General features: G+C 34.3%; 2 protein-coding genes across 5 annotated transcripts in view; one reads left to right on the forward strand and one right to left on the reverse strand.

Annotated features, from left to right (window-relative positions):
- LOC110382306 (uncoordinated protein 58) overlaps positions 1-21,749 on the reverse strand; it is a 367,231-nt gene that overhangs the window by 256,706 nt on the left and 88,776 nt on the right. The window lies entirely within an intron of this gene.
- LOC135118467 (uncharacterized) lies at positions 16,145-17,128 on the forward strand. The gene has a single exon (XM_064040605.1). The coding sequence runs from the start codon at positions 16,145-16,147 to the stop codon at positions 17,126-17,128; it is 984 nt and encodes a 327-aa protein (XP_063896675.1).

The raw sequence follows: 21,749 nt of genomic DNA on the forward strand, positions 1-21,749 counted from the left end.
CATATTATGGAACATAATTAAAAAAAAATATCTACAAAATTAATAAAGTTTAATTGTTATTTTTAGAAACTATATAAAACCACATATATTTTATTGACAACATTTAAAAAAATCGTGCATTGGGTTAATATTGCATGGAACGTAAACATAACCAAGAAAATGTGAAACACCATAATACTTCCTAACCCTTCAATCGCCAAGCGTGATAAAATGTCATAAACAAAAACACAGTTTAATAATATTATTATATTTATAACAGTTGTCAAACATTGACCTATATAAAAGTTAATTGGAATAGAACCATGCTGATGACAAGTCAATGTAGACTGCAGACTAAACAGTCGGCCGACAGTTGATCTTGATTCCAATCTAATTTTTCAGTCGGTCTGATACCGGCCAAATACCTGATGTATAATGAGCGCACTACCATTCATCTTCATACTGATTAATAAGTTCGAACAAACTATTGGCCGACTATTGCAGTTTGGTTGAAATACACCTCTAGTTTAAATATTTTATTTTTAAAGCTATCTATATCTATATATATATATCTATTTGGTTTACAGAGTACTAGCTGCTTTCCCGCGATTCCATCCGCGTCTTTTGAGAACTTTTCCCGTACCCGGATAAAATATAGCCCATGTTACTCAGAGATAGTGTAGCTGTCTAACAGTGAAAGTGATTTTCCAAATAGGTCCAGTAGTTTCTAAGCCTTTGGTTACCAGCAAACAAAAACAGTTTTCACTCTATTATATTAGTGTCGAAGTATAGATTTATTTATTAGCAGCCGTCAAACATTGACCTATATAAAAGTTAATTGGAATAGCCGTGCTGATGACAAGTCAATGTTAGTCAGTTAATATTATCGAGCTTTTGTGGTTAAAATACTGCTCTAGTTTTCTAAAATCCAACGTTTTCGTAATAGGTTTTTTACTAAAAACTGTCTGCTATTGTTTGTGTTAATTAAGTTTATTGAGCTTGTTATTAGTGAATGGTAATTGGGATATTAGATTACTAAAATATCGGTGATTATTTTTCCGACCCAAATATCGACCAATAGAATTGCACCATTCGACGTCACGTGGTACAACCTACATGGTATTATACTGATAATTTTTTGAATATTTTCTCTGGTCGTTGCTATGTCAAACTGACAGGTTGTGGCCGACATTTGGGACGGAAAAATAATCCCCCGAATACCACACGAGCTTCAAAATTCTCTGGCATTTCCCTCAAGGTTCCCTGCAAACAAATAAAGTCGTCAAGTTTTCCAGGAAAAATCACTCGCGCTTCGCGCTCGTGATTTTTTAACCTGAAAAACTTGACTCCTTCATTTGTTTGCAACGAACCTATCGGGAAATACCCGATAATTTTGAAGCTCTTGTGGTATTATAAGTGAAAATTTGGAGTAATGAAAACTGTGCAATAATTGTTTTAAAAATATAATTAGAAGATAGTTGAAAATTTTCTCGAACATCAACAAATGTACACATATTTACATAACACTTAAACTAAATATACATACATATTTAGAAAAGATAGATAGCTGCAGGATACAGCTTAAAAATGTAAGATTAGTAAGCTCAAGGTCAGTTCTTTCAGAATTAGATAGCCTATATAGGTATTGTCGAAAGCCATAAGTTATACTTTTTATGCAAGTGCTCAAAGTAGTTCCCACGGGACACAATAAAGATACAGGGTTAAATTACAAAAAAAGGCGTTATTGTTGTATTGTTTGCTACAAATTATTGTTTATCATTTATCACAAACAATGTTTAATCCATTTTCGGAGTATGAAAAGTAATCAAAAAGATAAACAGTTCCCTTTAGAATAGCAATTATTAAGAGGAAAACATTATACAAGCTTAGTCCCCGGGGTCTCTTGATATTTCATTAATTTAATTATACTTATTTAGAATTCAACCTTCGTAGGCGTTATTTGCATTTTAATTCTTCGTTTAATGCAAACTTTTTTATATAAAAAAGAATGTTTTTGGAAAATTTTAGCAACCAATTGTCTTAGCTATGCAATTTTAAAGATAATGTATTTAATTGCCACTAGATATTTTTTTATCTACTGCCAAAAAATAAATAGACAATAATCTTTTTCAAAAAGTGTCGTCGACACACTTTAAAATAAATTCAAGTCAGTCAGATCAAGGTCAACTTCTGAAAAAATATTTAATTTTTCGCAAATCACGCCCCCTTCAAAACATGAAAGCAATCAACAAAAAACTCATTAAATAAAATTTCTGTGATCAAAAACCGTGTTTTTTCTCAAACCTTTAAGACGTTAAATGAGGTAAATGACCTATCACAGCCCTTTCATACAACCTTTCTTACAAACACTGTTTTATGCCCTCAATTGCCCAGCTTAAGATAACAAGACCCATTTGGCCATCGGGGTCTTCTATAAAATTTACTTGTATGGAAAAAATATTTTTCCAAGGTCATTTATTTTGAAGGTCAAGGTCATTTAAAGTCCGTCCTTTAGGCTGGAGCCGCTTTGTATGCAACCATCGAAGCAAAATGATTGATAAAGATAAGAGGAACGCTTTCAAAGTGTCGTCAATTTAATGAAATTTGGTCAAGCTTGCCCTTTGGTTGATGATAGGGTTCAGTTTGTTATTTTATCATTATATATACTTACATAAATAATAAAAAGGACGCATTTTTTTCGTGTGTATTGTAAAGGCTTGTAATGGCTCCGAAACTACCGAAACTGTTTGAAAAATTCTGTCACTGTTGGAAAGCTACACTCTTCCCGAGTAACATGGTTATATTTTATCCCGGTAAGTGCAGTAGATTCCACGGGACGCGGGTGAAACCGCGGGAAAACGCCTAGCATATCTTTAAGTTATATTAATAGCTAGAAATATTTCTTATGATTATTTTATTTAATACTTCGCAAAAGTGCTTTTCTTATATCAAAAAAGTTTATAAGAACTTACTAAACGGCGTGACAACTTGTAACGTAGCGTGTGGCTACGTTAAAATTCTTATTCATGTATTCAATTACAACAGAAAAGATCACTTCACTTAAGTGGATCTTAACAACAACGAAGGTCCATTCGTATTTGCCTACTGAACCCTAAAACAATATTTGGTAGGGAATCAAGTTTATTTTTATAACAGCCTTTTTGCCTTAAATGAGGAAAGAATTGTTAAGTACATCGCTTTTGTCTCTTTTTGTGTTTACGTAAAATAATGAACTTGTTTTTGGCTTGAAATAATTATTTACTGGAGTGCTCCCTTTTTGATGTCTTACAGTGTAGGTCTTTGTTCTTGTTGCCTTTTTTTTGCAAGTGAGTGTATGTTGTGCTACTCTTAATTATTATATAGCTGTTTCTTTGCTTGAATGTGCTTATCTTGGAAACAACTGGTCTTTATAGTTGGCATTTTTTTCTACAGATTGCATTTCGTGTAATTTCAATTTAATTATTATAAACCCATCTGTTTGTTTGCTTGAACGCGCTTATCTGAGGAACTACTGGTCCGATTGGAAAAATTCTTACAGAATTAGATAGCCCAATAATCGAGCAATGCTTTAGTTCTTTTTATATCGATCTGCCAAGCAGTTGGTGAACCCAGTTTAAATGATAAAACAACTTAAATATGTAAATTCTTGCTTATTTTAGAAGCAAGGACAGATACACAATATTCTTGTTAGGTAAAACCTCTGGTACTTCGTTTCTTATCAACACTTACTGTTTGAAGCACAGCGCATATCGTCTTAGGAAATCCTTGAGCGGATTGCCCTTTGTAAGGCAGAGTACACAACTGTTGTACTTCTGTCACATATTGGGAAATAGGTAATAGCAGGGCTATTTCATTTGATAATTTGGTGATGATGAGAGATTAAAACCCGAAAAAGTATTTTGCCGATTCTTTTACACAAGACCTTGGATCCATGAACCTAGCTTTTCGACGTTTCGTAAAAACCTGTGAGAGGTCTATCTATATAAAAAATGCTTTAATTTTGACTTAGGTCCTAAGAAATGCCTTGTAGGGAAAGGGCATTTTTTTATTGTAATAATTAACATTGATATTACTATATGCTTTCAGTTAACATCAATTCACAATCTTGGCACAATAACTAAAGCTTTTGAAATTGGTATCTTCAATACAGACAACAGCACAATAAATTCAAAAATAAAAAAGTACCACATCGATAGTTCCAGACAGTCTGCTCTCCGCCTTATTTAGAGTGTACTTCACGGAAGAAGGGACCGATAAAGTCTTTCTTTCTTTCTTTCCTCGCGCTAAAAAATTGCAAGGCGGCCATTTTTTTTCGAAATAAGATTACAGATGAATGGAAATAATAAATCTTTGAACATTCGATTGTTAAGCCTGTGTTTAGTGAGTTTGATGAAGATTCTTGATTGATTTTTGGGAGTTAAAGTTAATTATTTTTAAGTAATGCTTAGTTTGTTATTTTGTCATAATATGAGCTCTTGACTGAGACTTTACCAATTATCTGGTATTATTGGTAGACAGTTTCAACCGCGTTCAGTGGGAACTACTTCGATCATCCAGATAAAAATTACCCTTGAGTCTTCCCCAATTAATGAGCTATCTAACACTGAAAGAATTGTTCAAATCAGACCACCTATTCCTAAGTAAATCGCGTTCAAACAAACTAACTCTTCAACTTCCTAATATCAATACAGATAGGATCCTATACATCTAAAAATATACTTCCTGAACGGAATAAATCCGTCATTCCTTTACCAATGATAAAATAAAAAGCACTCGTTCCTGTAAACCTAAAGCCGGCTTAATGTGGCCGAAGCCTGGATTCCAAGGATGTGTATCAAGGAAAAAATGTTTCGGATCTCATAGCAGTTGCATTTGGTAATTGGTTTTGAAATAACGCTATGCATACGCCGTGAAAAAGAAAAGGGTTGCAATACAAGTTGAAAGAAAAATGTATACATATAATACAGAATATGTGATACTATCTAGCCTTCCTAATCATCATCATCATCATCATCATCAGCCTATCGCAGTCCACTGCTGGACATAGGCCTCTCCAAGTGCACGCCACTGAGATCGATTTTCGGCTAATAATTTTTATAAATCTAAAGTAACTCTGTTTGTCTATTTGTCCAGCTTTCACGCCAAAATACAGATATTTAAAAGCTTGAGAAAAAAGATTAGCTACTTTTCATAGGACATAGGCCATTTATTTAAAAAATCGTTTATTCTTTTAAGAATATTTAAATGCTGAAGCAATTAACACAACATGAAGAATACTCTATTTATAATTCATCAAATAAACTCAATAAAATATCGCTAACGAAACCAGACCTCTAAAACATCTCTATTACAATCTACCTATCAAACCTCCTTTCGTCTAAAAACAAACTTAATTACAAGCCAGTATTACAGTTCCAACTTTAAACTTAATAATATGACATTATAAAGTAATAGAACCTCAAGAAAGATTCCTAGTTTCTAGAACATTGTTGATTTCTTTGTAGGTACCCTAAGAGTACTCGCATACTGAAGACTAAACAGTCGGCCGACAGTTGACCCGATGGAAGGCAAATATATATATTTTTTTAGAAAATCTTGATTCCAATCAAAATTGTCATCACTGATACCAGCTAACTACCTGATCTTTGTAATGTGCGTACTACCATTCATCTTCATACTGATTTATGAGCCCAAACAAAGTATCGGCCGACTAAAAGTTTGCAGTGTGCTTAGAGTACCACTCTTATTGTCTTTGAACAGAGAAAAGTCGCGTTCCATATTTCAAAAGGAACTCACTGATTCAATATGGCGGAAAAATGGACGCTAGATTCGTTGAAAGGCGGGAAAATGCTAGATGGATTGGTTTAAAAGTTACAAATGTTAAAAGTAATGGCGATCGTTTGAAAAGGATGTCTTTGATATTATTTTATACTAGCTGTTGTTGAGATACTACTTACCGCACTCGGGTAATAAGAAGCTTATTTATACGTGTTCTGAACTTTGAATAGTCTCATCAAAATCCATTCAGTAGTTTATTAATGAAAGAGTAACAAAAATCAATTTTATGTTTCATACATCGACAGATAATGCAGACACATTTTCGTTTACAAAATGTACTTATTAATCTTTTTAGGTCAAATTAATCAATGTATTTACATTTGACTGATTAAACTATTTTAAAGTACCTACCCAAAAAGCTTTCATTCAATAGTTTTACAGTCAGACAAAAGTCAGATTTCTTTTTAAATATTTTTTTTAATTTTACTGATATAAAAGCGTATTTTAAAATCATTGTCCGCGACTTTTGAAAGGACTGCAATGTTTTTAGATTTTTATTTATTTTCTTGTATTCATTTTGATAACAACTTAATACGAAAAATCTTCTTAGTAAGCTTGTCTCCTAAGTGTAAAACACAATAGAAGAACTCATCTTTTGTCTGACACCAGAATTTTAGAAAAATATTCAAGACCAAAACCTGAACTTTTAAAGCATTGCAAATTAATTTTCTTTTATTAAATACAAACTCTTTAGACGATGAAATTTAATTTCCTTTTTGTTCCAATTTTATATTTAAAATAGTGTTTCTTTAAAAAGTATTGTATCTTTAAGAGTATTATTTAGTTTTCTTTGTAACACTTAGGGCTCGTGACTTTGAATAGAAAGTAGAATAATGTAAAATAATTGACTGTTTTCTTGATTAAAATCACCTAACTAAGTAATATAAAATATCTTTATTTATCAAAACTATATTATACATCTTAACCGATTTTAAAAATTATGTTAATTCACTCTTGAAAAGCTACACTCTTCCTGGCTAACATAGGCTATATTTTATCCCGGTACGCGCAATAGTTTCCAGGGCACGCAGGTGAAACCCCGGACAAATGGCTAGTTCAAAATATGGCCAATAATTTATTCGCAAAAAAAAAAACGTCAATCTCGATAAATTTGACACATTTTAACTCTCATAACTTAAATAAAAATATTTTCACACAAAAGACCACCAATCCATTATACTAAGCACCTTACTTACTATTAAGATTAATGTAATACATTTAAAAATAACATTTAATACAAAAACTTGTAAAGGCGTTCAATCAAAAGTTTACAGACTTTCTGCATTTGTGTTAGGTAACACTTAAGTCCAAATGTGTTTACTTGTTGACAAATTTTAATAAAAACTAAATTTTCTAAAACTTCTTCTACAACTTTACAAATAAGTGTTTATATATGGAATTTTCTTTTAACACTTTTAGCTTGAAAATACGTTTATGAAGTTGGAAGTTTTAAATTAAAAGTCGACTGCATGTGTGAGGGTTGGTTGAAACAAAATGGCGTCTTTAAATGACTTTAGTACGTCTGTTACATAAAGAAACACAAAATATTTTATGTAAGACGAGTCTATGTATTTGACACGAAAAAATAACGAAAATAACCAAATAAAAACTAATTAAAATATCTGCCAATATCCTTTTGGAATATCTTTTTAAAAATATCTAAATATTTTTTTAAAGAGGTTTCCTTTTCATAGCTAATGAATGAAAGCAATCCATGGCGTTCTTTTTTCAAATTCCAATCCAATGGGAGTTCAAAACTTATAGAATATAAGAATTTTAAAAACCGAAAATAAGAAATTCTCTTTTTATGTCAAAGAAAACTGGGGCAATGAGGGTTGTGGTTATTTTTGAGAGAAACCCTTCAAATAAGAAGAGGTATAAAAATGCTTAACAGTAATTTTTATCGGTTTAGGGGTACAATAATTTTAGAAATAAAAACGTTTAAAATATTTTCACATTTTTTGAATAAATTACCTTATAAAAGTACAACTTATGTTTTTAGGTATAGTATTGTAATTTTAGCGGACTCTCCATCATCTTTAAGTTGTGCGCTAAAGGGTCTATATTTTGTACCTTATACATATTTACCAACTGTATACAATATGGAATGCTAATAAAGAAGAAGTACTGAGTATTTTTGATGACTATGTATGTATGCTACAGCCAATTCCGGTTATTGGAAAACGGGAAAAACTTTTATAAATTGTTACAATAGCGCTATTAATGAGCGTATCGACATTTTTGTACGAGTAATTCCCTCAGGACGCGTGTAAAAGCATAGGCAACAGCCAGTTTTAAATGTAACAGATTTGACAACTACACTCTATGAGACATTTGTATTTTTTCAGGGAGAAAATCCTCATGGACTATCTTACACCAGTATATAACATTTTGTGTATTTTGATATGGACTTTAATATCTGAAATACGGATAAATAAATAAAAAAAATTGATGCCATTTTATAATTGTTTTTAGTTGTATATATGTATAAATAAGTTTATTTTTATGTCATGTAAATATGTTCTAATAAAATTTACAGTAAATAAAATAAAAAAACCCTGATGTTGCCTTGTACCTATGGCACAGTCCATGTAAAAACCAATATCACATTTAACCCAACTATTTCCACAGCCAAAAAAGATATAGACCAAAAACCTTTTTTCAAAGGTGTTCCAAAGTTTCTCTATGTGACAAATTCTTTACCTAAACATAATATACATGAGATACATAGCTAAACAAGACAAGACAGTATCTACTTGAACTTTGTGAATACCAGATACGCAAACAGTATTGAGTGGTGATGTATCACCTATAGAGGATGGAGGAGGATAACCTATAGGTTAGAGAAGGATGGGGGAATAGGAAAATGACAGAAGGGTTACATTTTGAGAAAATGAAGAAATAACTCGAAATGTGACATTTTCTAGGTAATATCGTTTGAATGTTTCTTTAAAAGAAGGGACATTGAAGCATTTAGCATATAATATTTTGAATTATGCATCCAAAACCTGTCTAGGTATTCCAATATTATAGGTAAAGCTGAAGAGCTAATCACAGTAACTACTGGAGCGATTTGAAACATTATTTCAGTGATAAATAGCCCATTTATCGAAGAAGATTACTTTTATGTTTTTTTTATCTTAATGCGCAGAGAAATCTTTACGAGACGTGTAACCGCTAGTGGAGGTTAACAATGTTTCAAAAAAGCTAGCTAATATTATGTATTAGCTTGCTTAGCACTTCGAAAAACTAAAAAATACAAAGCCATAATTTTGTGCCAATGTGTATCCGAATTGAGATTCTCCTTTTTGAGAAGTCGGTATTTATGAAGAACCACCAAACATAAAAGCTGAACCTTCTGAAACTTTTCACATGACACATCGATCAAGTTTGATAGACATTTCCTCCCGTACATACGGTACATACATCAGAGTACTAGATAATAAATGTTTTGTTCCCGGGGTATTCTCGGGATCAAATGATAGTTGCTCGAAGTCCCTTATTCGATGCTACGTTGGATCAAATCTGAGCTTGGATTCCGAAAAGATTTTTTTCGAAAGTTATTTGGTGTTCTTTTGTTTAGATAGTTATAATATTTAATTTCGTACATTTATGATGTCGAATTCGTGGTGACTTAAGAAGCCTTATAAAAAATGTTGTCATACTTACAAAGTAATTAATGTAATACATTACTCAGAAAGAAGCATGTAAAATTAAAAAAATACTCGCAGTTCCAGGTAATTTTAATTCTAGATACGTAGCCTGAGCTAAGACGGACTAAATAAAATATTCCAAGAATAAATTGAGACCCAGTATTTACGCATAAATGAACATAAAGAAATTCTCAGAGAATATGCAGACAAGATTTTTTCTCATCTAAGTAATGAATTCTTAATCAGTTTCTTTCATCAAAATAGACCCAGCTATAATCCGGGAAAATACCAAAAGAATAAAATTTCATGCTATTATTTTTACCATACTACATCTCTTAGTCAGCACCATTTTAATTTTCTACGAACATTTCAACCGTAGTTAATTTTGAACGAAATTATTCAATTAGATACTTGAATTTAAGATTAACCCCTTTTCATCATTCCTTTAGAAATTAATAAAAAGTAAAATCGTCTCAAAAAATACATTGCGAAAGATCCATTCTCGAATTTGGTTAATTGAGAAATAAATAAATGGAAAATTATTTCTGAAAGCTCTTTCCTGGAAGATTGATTCGTATTTTCGTTAAAGTGGCCGAAAAGTATAAATGATTAATCATATCCAATTTTTTACTGAATAACTTTGCAAGATTAAGATTAATTCTTTTCGTAGAATGCAAATTAATTAATTTTACATCAGGTTTTACTCGTATCTTGGCGGTACGTTTCTGAAAATTTAAAATCGCAATGCATATTTGTTGTGTAAAAAAACTGCAATGCGATTTCACCCAGCGAAGCATCTTTGCTTCACGGTTTGGGTGACCATACATACATATCGGACTACATTCTGGTTGACTTAACTGTTGGTATTGAAGAAGTGTAGTGTAAGATCTGGCAACTACGGCACGGCAAGATTTTTATTCGACGAATAAAATAAAGCTTGTGGAGTTGAAATAAGACTGAAATTAATAATTTTTTTAAACTTAGTGGTCATTAGTTTTTGCTTATGACCTTAAGATCAATTAAATACAGGAACATTCTCTAGTTATTACAGAAGCAAAAAATGATCGAACTAAATTACTTTGGGGTGCCCCAGGACCCTATGTAAGATTCTAGGCTCAACTTTATTCCTCCTGGTCATACTAAAAATACCCTGTCATGCTCAATGCGCTCAATAAGCACCGGGTCTATGGAAAAATAATACTTCAGCAATGATAGTCATATCGATATTAAGTTTCAAGCAAGATCGTAGGTATATTCAAAGTTGTGGACCCCGCATCACAGTCATGTTTGTACCCCAAGGACCCGCTTAATTGGACATTTCCTACTCAAATATACTTTGATCCTGCAAATCCCTATTTGTGGAAAGATTTGTCATTTTCCCCGGATTTTAGGGAGCCAATTAAAACTTATAATTGACTTTTTTGACAGCCAAACATTTGATTTCAGGCAGGCGTTAGTTTTGTTTGTTACCGTTTCTAAGAAATGGGAAACGCTTGTGTAAACTTTTAATACTTGACGGAGGCTCAAGAGATTTGGATTATTTTCTTGGCTAATTTTGTTCAATGTGTAATGGCGTCTTAGAAGAGGCTTACACAAAATAGATCACGTAGGTAATAGGAGTAAAACCTATCTTAATTTTTCAATTGGTTACAAAGCTAGTTATAGCATGCAGCCAACTTTTCTGACAATCCCACAACCTAGCACACTGGTAGCCAATAGTCCTATCATAGTCGGACTAGCTAGTTAAATACGTCAACGAGGCACTCATTAATTTTGACATATAAAAAAGTCAGTTTTATTTCTCTTTTGAATTTCTGTTCATTATATCACTCAGCAAGCTAATATACATTAGGTACTTAGCTTTATACTCAAGCCATTTCTTTAACGTATGCGTAACAATCTTCATTTCCCTTTGAGTCAAAAGCTCTTTCCTTGTCAAGTGTATGAAAAGAAAGACGTATTTATATCGATTTTCACATAAATTGGACGAGCTCATTATGTCGTTCTAATAAAATTTTGTATCGTGAGTGTATCTGTACCTACTAAGTAATATGTATGTATGTTAAGCTGAAGAATTTGTGTGTTTGGTAGAATGAGATTATCTTTTGAACTAATGTATGAAATTTTTGATACTTTTGTAAGTCCAATTTTGTAAGACCCAAGTTCGCCGACGATATAAACGTCAGTTTTCATACATCACTATGAAAGAACGTAAAAAATCATAGTAAACAGTTACTTCAAGAGAAATGGACGTTTGTCTTGTCGGTGAAAATGAGCCTAAGAATGACTTAAGATAGATAGATATACTCTTTATTGTATAATAAAGAGTATATATGACCCATTGAAATACAACAAAAACAAAACTATTTTTTTTAAGTCGGTGACACAACGGGTGGTCTTAGTGTTGAAGGCGATCTCTTACGGACAACTTTTAAATGGATTGAGACAAAGGCTATTTTACAAAATGATCAACTATGTATTTCACATAGGTACCAACGAAAAAAACATTAAATAAGAATCGGCCATCCGATAGGAGTGAAACATGAAAGAGTAAATCCGCAATAAACAGCTAGCTAATAACATACCAAAGATTCAACATTAAATATTCTTTCAAAGACCTGACATGACATTATAAGATTCCTTCGTAGATTACCTAGCTTGTCTTATAATTAACTTTCAATCTAACGTTGGTATGGCAGTGACAGCGTAGGCTTTAATGAGGTCTAGATTAAAGAGAATACAGTCTTATGAGACTTTAGCATCATCCGTGCTTTGTATAAACACTGTACTAGTGTACGCAGAAATATAACCAACAAGATTAGTTTTTGACCGAGTTAAAAAAAGGGGGTGATCAGTTTGACCAGTATGTATGTTTGTGTGTAATTATCTCAGGTTTGCCATATTTGTGCGCGATTATCTCGTTACGTTTGACTGAACCGAGTTTTGTTTTCAGCATATATTTTTTGTCAGACTTAGGAGAAATTTTAGATAAATATCTTCTTGAAGTCGGTTTTATTTTTGTTTCAGGTTTTGTAATGGTTTATATTTCTACTGTTTCTCCACACCGCTTTTGTTGAGTAGGCAGCCTGAAACCTATATTCATGATTGTTTACCAAGTTAAGCGGGTTCTAGAATATGTGGCCAGCTCTGCTTAGCTGGAATGGTGCAGTTTTTCATACTTAGTTTGCAGTCTGTATATAAAACTGAAAAAAAACAACATCAGTTGTGCGTATGTCTTTTCTCAGGCTAAGGCTCTAGACTATTTGTGTTCCAAATGTAATTTAAATCAGTTAAGCAGTTTTGATTTATTAGCCGTACAGATAGCCAGACAGAGTTGCTTTGTTCATAATTAAAGTTAGAATAAAGATATTCAAAACCATTCAAAAGTTATTAAAACAAATGACCTTTATATGTACGTAAACCTATAGCAAACTTTCAGTCACCTCCTGCCAAATAGCGACAGTAAACATCACTTCAAGCGTAAGCTACACTCACACTTGTCACTCCCATTGTCTTACACAAGCACTGTATAAGACAATAGGAGTAAAATTAAGGTTCAGATAGACCGGCTCGGAGAGCATCATCATCATCCTCCGAGCCTTTTTCCAACTATGTTGGGATCGGCTTCCAATCTAACCGGATTCAGCTGAGTGCTTTACAAGAAGCGACTGCCTATCTGACCTCCTCAACCCAGTTACCCGGGCAACCCGATACCCCTTGGTTAGACTGGTGTCTTCTGTGACTTACTGGCTTCTGACTACCCGTAACGACTGCCAGCCAACGCCAACTCTCGGAGAGCATCTGCGCGTATTTTTCTTTTCACACAGACCGGGATCGGCTCCAATCGGCTCCGATCGGTGGAAAGAGCATGCAATCGGAGCCAAACCTCTGCAAGACCGAGAAAAAGTACGAGATCGGAACCGGTCGGCTCCTCTTATTTTATCACACCGATCGCCTTCGAGCATTCTTAATGATAAAAGCAGTGCACATGCAAAAATAAACTTTATAGTTATCGGCAGGAATCTTGAGCTCTGACCTTCACCTGCGCAGAAGTAATTTATTGGGTCCCTTTTGTGGTATGAAGTGAGGCACGGGGGCGGGCTAAAGCGGGGTTGGCCCGCAGCGCATCGCGTCATATGTAGCTGTCACTCGGGATTGGTTCTTTGTTAATAAATCACTTCTGCGCAGATGTAGGTCAGAGCTCAAGATTCGTGCCGATAACTATACTACTAATAAAAGTAGGTACTTGATTTTCAACGTATTAAGAATTTGCTCTCCTCTCCGAGCCGGGCTATATGAATGGACCCTTACGGTTCTGTCTTGACTAACATGTCAATACCTCTACGGAACTGTGAACTTTAGTTAAAAGTTGAACTTTAGTTTAGATTTGAAATGTGTCCAAGTCACAATAGTGTATCTGAGATAAAGAAGAGGTACATTGTTTTGCAAGGGGTAATGATTTTATATAGAACTTTTTGAAGAGCGTTTCTTCTTAAAGTTACTAATTTAAAATTACTTCATTTATTTTGATTTCTTAAAATAACGTTTTTTTCTTTAAAAAGGCATTGCAGGTTAGAGCATTATAAACTAAAATCATAAAGAATTATATGATAAACATTTTGCCATTTACCCTGTAAAACAGTCATTCCAAAACAACTGAAAAAAATGCTACCAAATGCTGAAAAAAATCTATTGGGTATTTAAAATTGGAACCAGAGACAATCTTTTATACATAGAACAGAAACCAAAATATCTACGGACACTAAAAAAAATCTTAAAATGACAGAGTGAAGAATATAGCACTGAGGCTAATGGAGCAAGTAAAATAAAGGGGAACAGTTAGTTATAATGAAGCGGTCCTGACTCGTCTTGTAAATTAACTGAGTTCTCGTTAAAGTGTTAAAAATACAAGACGAGATGTTTTAACTAGTGGTATTTTCAATGCAATTATTAGGTGCTAATTTCCGCTGAGATTTATTATGATAAATATCCTCTATTTCTTGGACTTTATTTAAAAGTTTTGGTTACTTTTCATAAAATCAGCATTGATTTAAACTAAGCAAAAATCTGCTGAAGCAATACATATTAAAGCACGTAAAATATTTTCATTGATTTACCTAATATTATCTCACAAATTAACCACTGTTTAAACTTGTATGATTATTACATTTCAAATTCGTAATCTCCAGTCTATGTAAGTATAATATTACTAAATGTTATAAATACCTACGACTAACGTTCCCAAAGTAATAATCTCTCGTCTAGCCTTTTCAAAACTGTATTTGGTTGGCTTCCAGTCTAACCAGATTTATTTGAACATCTATATTTTAGCTAGAACGATAGCCATTTGATCCCCAAAGCCTTTTTGAGTTATGCCGGTACTCTACGGATTGCCTAAATGTAAGAATTACTACGGATTCACACTCGTTTTTTTAACCCCCGACGCAAAAACGACGGGGTGTTATAAGTTTGACGTGTCTGTGTGTGTGTGTGTGTGTGTGTGTATGTGGCATCGTAGCTCCCAAACGGATGATCCGATTGTAATGCGGTTTTTTTTGTTTAAAAGGTATGTCAGTCGGGAGTGTTCTTAGCTATGTTTGGTGGAAATCGGTTCAGGTCTTCAAGGTCATCAGCTCGTTTGCTAGATGTGATAGGAATGTTACACGCTCAGTTTACTTGCAAGTATATGTGGGATCTGAAATTTGAAACACTAATGTCTTTTGGAACCACTGAGCTGGTCTGCTGTTAGGGCACGAAGGTAGGAGACGTAACCCTGAACTGCCTTTTAGTAAACCCATCGAGTTTGGGCTCGTTGAATTTGTCTTGACGAGCTCTCTTCATGTTTCTGATTGACGAGAACCTGATGCTGGAAATGGGATGTGGCGGATGAAACCCTGAAATGCCGGAATGAAACGGATAAACCGATTTATATTTTTGCTGAAAATCTAGAATGTAAAAAGGTTAATCTTTATTGTTTCTCAATCTGTGCAATTCTCCCAGAGCCAGTTTGTCATGAGGATTGTTAAACAGCTTCCTTTGGCCGAAATCGCATATAGCGACCCCATCTTAAGATAAAATAAATTAAATGAAATAAGTAAAAATTAAGGAGCTCCTTTAAAAAGCATGAAATAAAATTAAATTATAAATTTAAAAAAACCCCCGACCCAAAAAAAGTACGCAATAATTATGACAAAAGGTTAAAAACGCTAAACCCTATAAACAGCAAAAAATAACTTTTAACACTACGTAACATTTATTTAACATTCCGTTCTGTGACTGAGTACAGTGTGGACGTGCTAACCGTTTACTTAAGGTGTTAATTTGTGATTGGCTGTTTAAGTTAAAATCCATTTCTCGTTTACTCTTGAAGAGTTTGTTAGGACTGGTCCCGCCCAGTGGGCTGTCCAAGAAAGAAACAGATAGCTTTTGTGCGCTGCAACCTCAACTGCTTCCCACCCGGATTCGAACCGAGGACGCCTGGATTCGCGGTAAGCGACCCCACCACGCGCGCCACCGAGGTGAGTCACAGCGCATCCAAATTGACTACTGTGTTGCGCGCTCTCCTACGTCACTGCACCGCTCGCTGTTGCTAAATCGTAACGCCTACAGAAAAGTTAATAGCTCTCGCAACTTATTGCTTATTGCTATATAGAGATTTAAAAGAACTTACGATAATGTTCAATCCAAAAAGAACGCCACCTAAAGCTGTACTGCGATCGGAGCAATCGACTTCAGAGCCGGACTTAGCAAAAATATCTAAAACACCATCGGAATATGAGGTGACTGGTGCGAATCGTAAACGTAAGCAGCCGGAGTGCGAACACGCTGAACAAATAGCTACTATGGATGCAAATCTGACGAAAACTCTAAGTGAATGGAAGGCCAGTTTAGATGCTAACTTATTAGTTATTAATGACAATATAAAAAGTATAAGGGGCGACTTAGAGACGTACATGAATGAAATAAAGAAAGAAATGGACTGTCTTCGCTCTGAAAATATCTCAATCAAAGCAACCGTGTCTAAGTTGACTGAGGAGGTTTCTGAAATTAAATCATCTTGCCAGTTCATCTCAAACCAATATGACGACTGTCAGAAGAAATTTCAAAGCTTGGAAGAAAGTACTCCGCTTCGATGCGAGATAAAAACCCTTGAAGCCAAAATAGACTACTTGGAGCAGCAAGCTAGAGAGTGTAACCTGGAGATATCTAATGTTCCGGAACGGCGGGAGGAAAATTTATTCTCTATTTTGGAAGAAATCGGCAAAAAGATTGATTTGGCTATACCACGTGAGGAAATTACTGCCATACATAGAGTGCCTCATGCGGCGTCCAGCGAAAGGCCTAAAAATATAATCGCTAAGTTTAAGACACGTTATCTAAGAGACAATATACTAAGCGCCTACCGACTCAAAAAAGGTGTCATCTCGACTGACTTAGGCATTCTAGGTGCACCCCGTACTGTATATGTGAACGAGCACTTGACTCTCCATAAAAAACAACTGCTGCGAGAGACACGCGAGGTGGCTAAGAAATATAATTGCAAGTTTGTATGGGTCAAACACTCTACTATCCTTGCTAAACGATGTGAAACCTCTCCTACCATAGCCATTAAAACCAAAAACGATTTATGTAAAATTACGACTAGCAATATTAGTTAAACAACTAATTTCTTAGTTTTAATATTAATACTTGAGTACGATGTATTACGATGGCTGCTAACAATACTGATTTTTGCATATATTATCAGAATACTAGAGGTTTACGCACAAAACTGAACACACTTTATATGAGTATATTAAGTAATAGCTTCGATGTTGTTATTTTAACGGAAACATGGTTAATTCCCACAATAAGCAACAGCGAATTCATTGATGATCGCTACGTTGTCTTTCGCTGTGATCGTAACAGAACCGCAACTGGTAAACGTGATGGGGGTGGTGTGTTAGTTGCTGTATTACGAAAATATAACCCTGTTTGTGTTTCGTTTCAGTCACAAAATTTTGTCGAAAAACACTTTGAACAAGTAGTTATAACAATACCTAGTCATAATAATACTGCTCAAACTCTGATCAGTGCTGTGTATATTCCGAATAATTCTCAACTCGCAGTTTATAACATGCATTTTGATCTAATGGATAATTTAATTAATTCAGGTAACTTTGATGTGTTGTTACTCGGGGATTATAACATACCGATGGCCAATTGGATGAGACCTCATTCTGATTTTAACTCTTTTACTTGCACGGGCAATTCTGCAATCTGTAATCGCCTAAGGAACTTTATGACTGTTCACGATGTTCTGCAATATAATCATCTAACGAATACATATGGACGAACCTTGGACCTTCTAATCGCTAATACTAACTGCTTTGTGTACAAACCTAAACAGGACTTGGTCCAAGCGGACAATCACCATCCTCCATTTTACACTCTCCTTTCACTTAATATAAAATTAACTCGCTTACGTCCTCTAAGCACGCCTAGATATAATTTCCGTAAGGCTGACTACATTCTTATTAATAAGGACATTGATAAAATTGATTGGGACTTAGAACTGGGAGAGGGAACACCGGAAAAAAATGTTGAAGTCTTCTATGATCACTTGTATGGTATAATCAAGAACCGGGTCCCGCTCTCTAAACCTAAAAATTCTAAATTCCCTGTCTGGTTTTCCAAGTCGCTTATACATATCTTTAACTATAAGAAAAAAGCATGGACGAAATGGAAAACATACCAAAATATTTCCGACTATGAAATATTCTCTCTATATAGAGAACGCTTTAAATCAGAGTGTATCAAATGTTACCGTACCTACATGAATAGTGTTGAGGATGGTATTCCCAAAAATGTCAAACACTTCTGGGCGTACATTGCTGGTCGCAAAGGCAAATCCGGTATTCCGTCCAAAATGTACTACAAAGATGAAACAACCAGTGACCCTATTAGAATATGCAACCTCTTCTCATCCTTTTTCCAGTCTGTCTATGAACCATCTAGTCTAACACCAAACTGGAGTCCAGGCCCAGATCAGTCTGATGTTAACAATACATCTCTCTGTAACTTACATTTCAGCCTATCGTTAATTTGTAAACAACTACAGATGCTTGACATAAATAAGGGACCTGGACCGGATGGCATACCCCCATGTTTTTTGAAATGGTCAGCAAATACATTATGCAAACCTCTATATAAAATCTTTAATCAGTGTATCAGCAATGGTTCGTTCCCTTCTGTCTGGAAAAAGGCTAATATTGTCCCCGTCTATAAAGGAGGTCCCAGACAAAACATTGAAAATTATCGGCCAATTTCCCTTCTGTGTTCATTAGCTAAAGTATTTGAAAAACTTGTTCACCATGAGATATATCCATTCGTTAAAATTGTATAATTTCGAGCAACATGGTTTTGTGAAACGCAAAAGTACAGTTACCAACTTGATGATTTTTACTTCCCACTTGTTTAAAAATATAGACGCTAGAGCCCAAACGGACACTATTTATACTGATTTCAGAAAGGCTTTTGATAGAGTCGATCATAAAATACTTTTGAGCAAAATTTCATTCAACGGCATAAGGGGCAACTTATTGCGCTGGTTCATGTCATACATTAGTAACCGCAGTCAAACTATAGTAACAAACGGGTACCATTCTAATACATACTTGGCAACATCAGGAGTTCCACAGGGATCAATTTTGGGTCCTCTAATGTTCATCATTTACATTAATGATATCTGTAGCTGTTTTAAGAATTGTAACTTTCTGTTATATGCTGATGACCTCAAGATATTTAAAAAAATTACATCCATCAATGACTGCTACCTTCTTCAAGATGATCTTAATAGGTTATCTAACTACTGTACTGAAAATAAGCTAGAATTAAGCATCACAAAATGCAAACATGTACCTTTCACCAAAACCAAACAAATTATCAACTATAATTATAATCTTTGTGGTGAACTACTTCAAAAGGAAACTCAAATTTGTGACCTGGGGGTGCTTTTAGACAGCAAACTCCACCTTAATTTACACATCGAAAAAATTGTAGCCAAAGCCTTTCAAATGTATAATTTTGTTATGAGGTCCTCTTCGAATTTCAAACGACCAGCCACATATCTACATCTTTTCAACTTTTTGATACGGCCACAAGTAGAGTATGCGTGTATGATATGGGACCCGTATTACGCAAAATACGACCAAGCATTGGAAAGAATTCAGCGCAAGTTTCTGAAAGCTGTACAGTTTAAGTGTCGGTTGGGGCGTCTGCCGTATGATGAGTCACTGCAGAAGTTTAAATTATTAACGCTACACTCCAGGCGTCTCTTACTTCAAGCCATGATGCTCCGTGGACTGATACATAACAGGTTTGATTGCCCTGAACTTGTAAATAATTTGTGTTATGTCGTGCCTCGAACAGTAATAAGACGAGGGGTACGCGCTTACCCGGTCTTTGCTACGACTACCTGTCGTACAAATGCGGGTGAGCGGGCGCCTCTACATAGATTAGTTAAGTTGTATAACCAACATTTTGTAAATATAGATATTTTTGCCTTATCTCATAATGTATTTAAAAAAGAATTAGTTAACACACTAGCACCATATAAATTAGTATAAAGTTTGTTCATCCATACTTGTATGCATGTCCTAATCCGACTGTAATATGTGGAAACGTCGTTGACTGTACGTTAACCTAATTTTATTGTAAACCTAGATATAAGAAACAATGTACAGTTGTTTGTTTTTCCCTAACATAATAAAAAAAAAAAAAAAAAAAATAAAGTAAACTAAATTTTGACGTGTCGGGGGACCGCTTTTTACCTTTATAAATACTTACATAAATCAAATGATACCTACTTACAACATTCGTTTTAAAAAAAAAAACACGTATCTAAAGTAATGAATTAGAGCGGTCCCCCGACACGACAAAATTTAGTTTACGTAGTGTTAAAAGTTATTTTTTGCTGTTTATAGGGTTTAGCGTTTTTAACCTTTTGTCATAATTATTGCGTACTTTTTTTGGGTCGGGGGTTTTTTTAAATTTATAATTTTTCGGTAAAGCAAAAAGGTTTTATTTACCGCTCTATGCCTTGTAAAACTCTTTGGATTCCTGTCCAATAAAAAGTTTGACTAATCTTTTGAAACAAATGTAATACTACATCTTTCAAAATAAGAACATCAATGAATACAACCTACTTCAATTTTCGAATATCGAATTCTATAGAATTCACTTTCAAATAGATATTCGCTAACCGCTATATGGAAATGAACACAACATCCTTCAAAATTCGAATGTTAATGAAGACATAATTCAAATTACACTTCAATTTTCAAACATCGAATTCTATAGAAACCACTTTCAAATATTCGCCGTGTGGAAATGCGGTAAACGTTGTCAACGCAAAACATTAATGCATTACCACAGGCAAACTATTACGTGCTATTACTGGCCAGTTCGAATTTGCCTAGTCAACAGTCAACTTGGCTGTACGCGCCGATTCCTTTGTTATCCAAAATGGCGGACACCTGTCAAAGGCATTGGCGCCATTTCAATTGATTACGAAAAGCAGGAAAATCACGTCAATCTTATTGTAATATTACAAAATGGTATCGGAAAGTCAATTTGTGTTAAATATCGTTTATTGTTGCGCAGTATTTTTGTTAAATGTTCTGTTGTGCTATTTACTTGATGACATTCCAATTCTTGGAAAGGAAGAAAAGACTTTTCGAAGAAAAGGTCAATTAGGTTAAGTGGTTAATAAATGCTATTTGATTTTACAACCTTTCTTATACAATAGGTATACATATTTTTCCAAAAACTGGTTGTATTCACATCCTAGCGATATAATATGAAGTTCGCATTATTGAGGCTTGTCTATGGATGATATTTTTTTTATTGGTTTACATTATTATATAGGTACCGATCGAAAGTTACCATACCCACCTGTCGAGGACAGAACATACATCTTTATCCATTTTTTTTTAATTCCTAGCACATACAAACTACGCCTAACTTAAACTTAACTACAGAACTAAAAACACACTAACACTACGTCACTACAAAGCTAGACAAAAGCGCAAACAGCAGTGACACCTTCACGCCGAGTCGCCGACACAAACGGCGCTGGCAGACACGAGTCAATGCCGACAAGTAGGTCACGGGTTGTAGGGCTGTCGATGTCGCGTACTATCAGTATGTTTTTTTTTTTCGTTTTGACGTTTTTTTCATATAAAAAGGGTTATAGTTACAAATAATTCAGGTATTTTTTTTAAAGACGTCTGTATAATT

Source organism: Helicoverpa armigera, chromosome 22, assembly GCF_030705265.1.
Source record: "Helicoverpa armigera isolate CAAS_96S chromosome 22, ASM3070526v1, whole genome shotgun sequence".
NCBI lineage: Eukaryota > Metazoa > Arthropoda > Insecta > Lepidoptera > Noctuidae > Helicoverpa > Helicoverpa armigera.

What these genes read in the sequence shown, in the direction of transcription:
- LOC135118467 (XM_064040605.1), top strand. Translation starts at nt 16,145, where the DNA reads ATGTTCAATCCAAAAAGAACGCCACCTAAAGCTGTACTGCGATCGGAG.